Source organism: Lathyrus oleraceus, chromosome 6, assembly GCF_024323335.1.
Source record: "Lathyrus oleraceus cultivar Zhongwan6 chromosome 6, CAAS_Psat_ZW6_1.0, whole genome shotgun sequence".
Classification (NCBI taxonomy): Eukaryota; Viridiplantae; Streptophyta; class Magnoliopsida; order Fabales; family Fabaceae; genus Lathyrus; species Lathyrus oleraceus.
Window position 1 is genome coordinate 336,011,534 of NC_066584.1, and position 3,034 is coordinate 336,014,567.

Below are 3,034 nucleotides of genomic sequence, written 5' to 3' on the forward strand. Positions count from 1 at the left end.
CAAACTCCCCCTTTGGAAATTTTGGCTAAAACATACATCAGATCATACGTTCACAAGAAATCAAATAAAATATCAGTTCAGCAGCAGTAGAAGTAAACATACACACAATACTAGCAAAAATAGCAACTAGTAAACACACATGCGCTTGTGCTCAGAACACACTACCTCCCCCTTTAGATAGTCCACACCAAGCACCAATCTGCTTCACACGGACAAAATATTTCTCCCTTCCTCATAACATCAAACATCAGCTATAGCTATAACTACTTCTCCCCTTTTTTAGCCAAAAGAGACCAAAAAGATAAAATAAAAGTCTATTCAGTCATAAACCAAAATGTCAAAAGTTAAGGGTTATAAAACCAAGTACATAATCAGTTGTAAGCAAGCTGAGATACAAACCAACAAAACAGCAAAACAAAATTGCCAAAAACAACATCAAAATAGAATTTCCAAAATCTAGAAAATCCATCACATCAATAAAAACTATCCCATCAAGGGGCCAATTTCAAATGAGCTAATCAGAGGAGCTTGAGCTTGCAGCTTCATCAACATCAGAAACAGAATTGCCACTTGTCTCATCATTAGTTGTAGACCTCTCACTAGAGGTGTGGGCTTCAGCTTCCTTAGTATGATCAATATTTTCCCCTTCAGCTTGCTCCAAGCTTGCGATCAATGCTTCCAACGATTGTTTCCTAGCTGTTGCTACCTTTATCCCTTCACCCAGCTCTTTAGAAGTCTCCTTCAGCTCAACAATATTTCCAACTTTTGAGGCTCGCTTTTTCATGGCAGATGTCATGACAATGTCTTCGACAGGACTGCCTTCAAACAGTTTATAGTGCACTGACAGAGCAGGTTTTCTTATACTTGGTAAGTCATTAGAACTTAGAATACCAGGGTGTTGCTTCAGGATGATCCCACAAATCATAGAGGGAAAAGCAATAGGCAGCTTAACTGCATTAGTAGATGCATGCTTGATGATTTGTTCAAACATAAATCTACCATAGTCAAAATACAGTTTGGTTCCAACAGCAAAAATAAATCTTCCAAGGGTATTAGAAATTGTGGAAATATGGTTGGTAGGCACCCAATTTGCAGCTCCTATTTTATGCAATATATCATACTTGACAGTTAACTTCCCAGCAGGAAGATGCTTCTTAATAAGCCACCCTTTCACCTGCCTAGCTGTAATTTCTCTACAGACCTCATTGTTTGTAGCTTCCAATTCACCCGCACCCTCAACTTTTCTACCCAGAAAATTGTTAATAACAGTGGGAGAGAAAGTGATGCACTTACCTCTCACAAACACTTTGCAAAATTCCTTGTTGTTCTTATCAGCAATATCCTCAGGAATGTTAACAATGAATTCCTTAACTAAACCCTCATAGCACTGAGAGAACCCAACCACAATCTTCATCAATCCAACAGTCTTTATCAGGTTCATGACCTCCTTGACTTCAACATCATCCTTTCCTAACTCCCTTTCCACAGCCACCCTTCTTTGAATCACAAATTTCCATTTGTCAGCTCCATCCTCAAGATGGAAAGAAATATTATCCAAATGCACAACAACAACTTTCACAGAAGACTTCCTCACAGTGGTCTTCTTCAAAGGAGAGATGTCAGGGACATCTTTCTCAACATCTTCTTCAGACTCAGAAACTTCTCTAACCTTCCTCTTCTTCACTTCAACCTTGCTCCAAGATTTGGAGGGACCGACATATCTAGTCGTCTTAGCTATTCTAGTTGACATCAATTCAGCCACAGATCTACCTTTTCGAGTCTTCATACGTTTAGCCACACTTGGGTTTAAATGATAAACTAAGATCTCATCTTGATCATCATACCTATCATCCTCTAGGTCAATCACATCGTTTGTATCATCCTGCTTCTCAGAGTGGGAAGCATTGGCAGTTTTGGATGCCACAGATTTTTCTTTACCAGACACAGTTTTCCCTAGAGAGCACAAACCATTAGCAGTCATACCCTTCTCAGAGCTGGAGGAATCTTCATCCTTCTCACTATGATGTTCAACCTCAGGAGAGGGGCACATTTTAGACAGGGGAGTGTCGCATTACGCGAAAAACCGGCGGGAAAAGACACAGAGCCGCCACCGTGCGTTATTTATCCCAAAGGCGGGAAAGGAAACGCTCAAAGTAAACCTGGAAAGGAAATGGTCTTACGACCAGAGATGCAAGGATCGGGAGTCGGTTATGCGAAGGGAAGGTATTAGCACCCCTACGCATCCGTCGTACTCGACGGGATCCACGCTCAGAAAGAATAGAAGAAAGGTTGCTAAATAACTGCTTAAAACTGCACAAACACTAGAATAAAACACAGATGGAAGAAGACGGGAGAAGGGATACGGGGAACGTGCTCGCTAGGATATCGCATCCTATGCATACGTATCTTCTCTAACTAGAGGAAGAATCAGAGCACTCGTAGCTCGGCTAACGCACGCCAAACAAAACGCTAAACGGAGACGCTGAGACGTCAGAGCAAACGCCCAAACACAAACTGGAAACGGAATGCCAATCGTTGGGCTTACATCCGACTCCACAAAAGAAACGCAAACAGGAAACCGACTGCCAATCGCTGGACTTACGTCAGACTCCAAACAAGCAAACACACACAGGAAACCGACTGCCAATCGCTGGACTTACGTCAGACTCCAAACAAGCAAACACACACAGGAAACCGACTGCCAATCGTTGGACTTACGTCAGACTCCAAACACACACAAGAGGGTTGAAAAAGGAAAAGGGCGCCCGGAGAGATTAGCTCATCTCCTGCCTACGTACCTCATCTGGTATGAGGATCAGGGCGACGTAGTTCCCCTTAACAGGGAAAAACTTCTATCCTAACCAGAGACTAGGGAGATAACAGAATACTAGGGAGACTACGACTCGAGCCTAGAAGTTGTCATGCATACGATCCCTACGTTGAGGTCTCTAATCCTAACCCGCACAAGAAGCAAGCTAGCCTAAACAACAAATAAGCAAACACAAGCACAGGAGAGCAAGCACACACACTATAT

At 42.4% G+C, this 3,034-nt stretch overlaps 1 protein-coding gene across 1 annotated transcript; it reads right to left on the reverse strand.

The window, feature by feature from the left end:
- Window positions 1-371: 371 nt before the first annotated feature.
- Window positions 372-2,050, reverse strand: LOC127095535 (uncharacterized). Its single transcript, XM_051034212.1, has 4 exons — window positions 1,691-2,050; window positions 1,122-1,603; window positions 707-995; window positions 372-386 (listed from the first exon to the last, which is right to left on the reverse strand). The coding sequence occupies exons 1-4, from the start codon at window positions 2,048-2,050 to the stop codon at window positions 372-374; spliced, it is 1,146 nt and encodes a 381-aa protein (XP_050890169.1).
- Window positions 2,051-3,034: the final 984 nt, after the last annotated feature.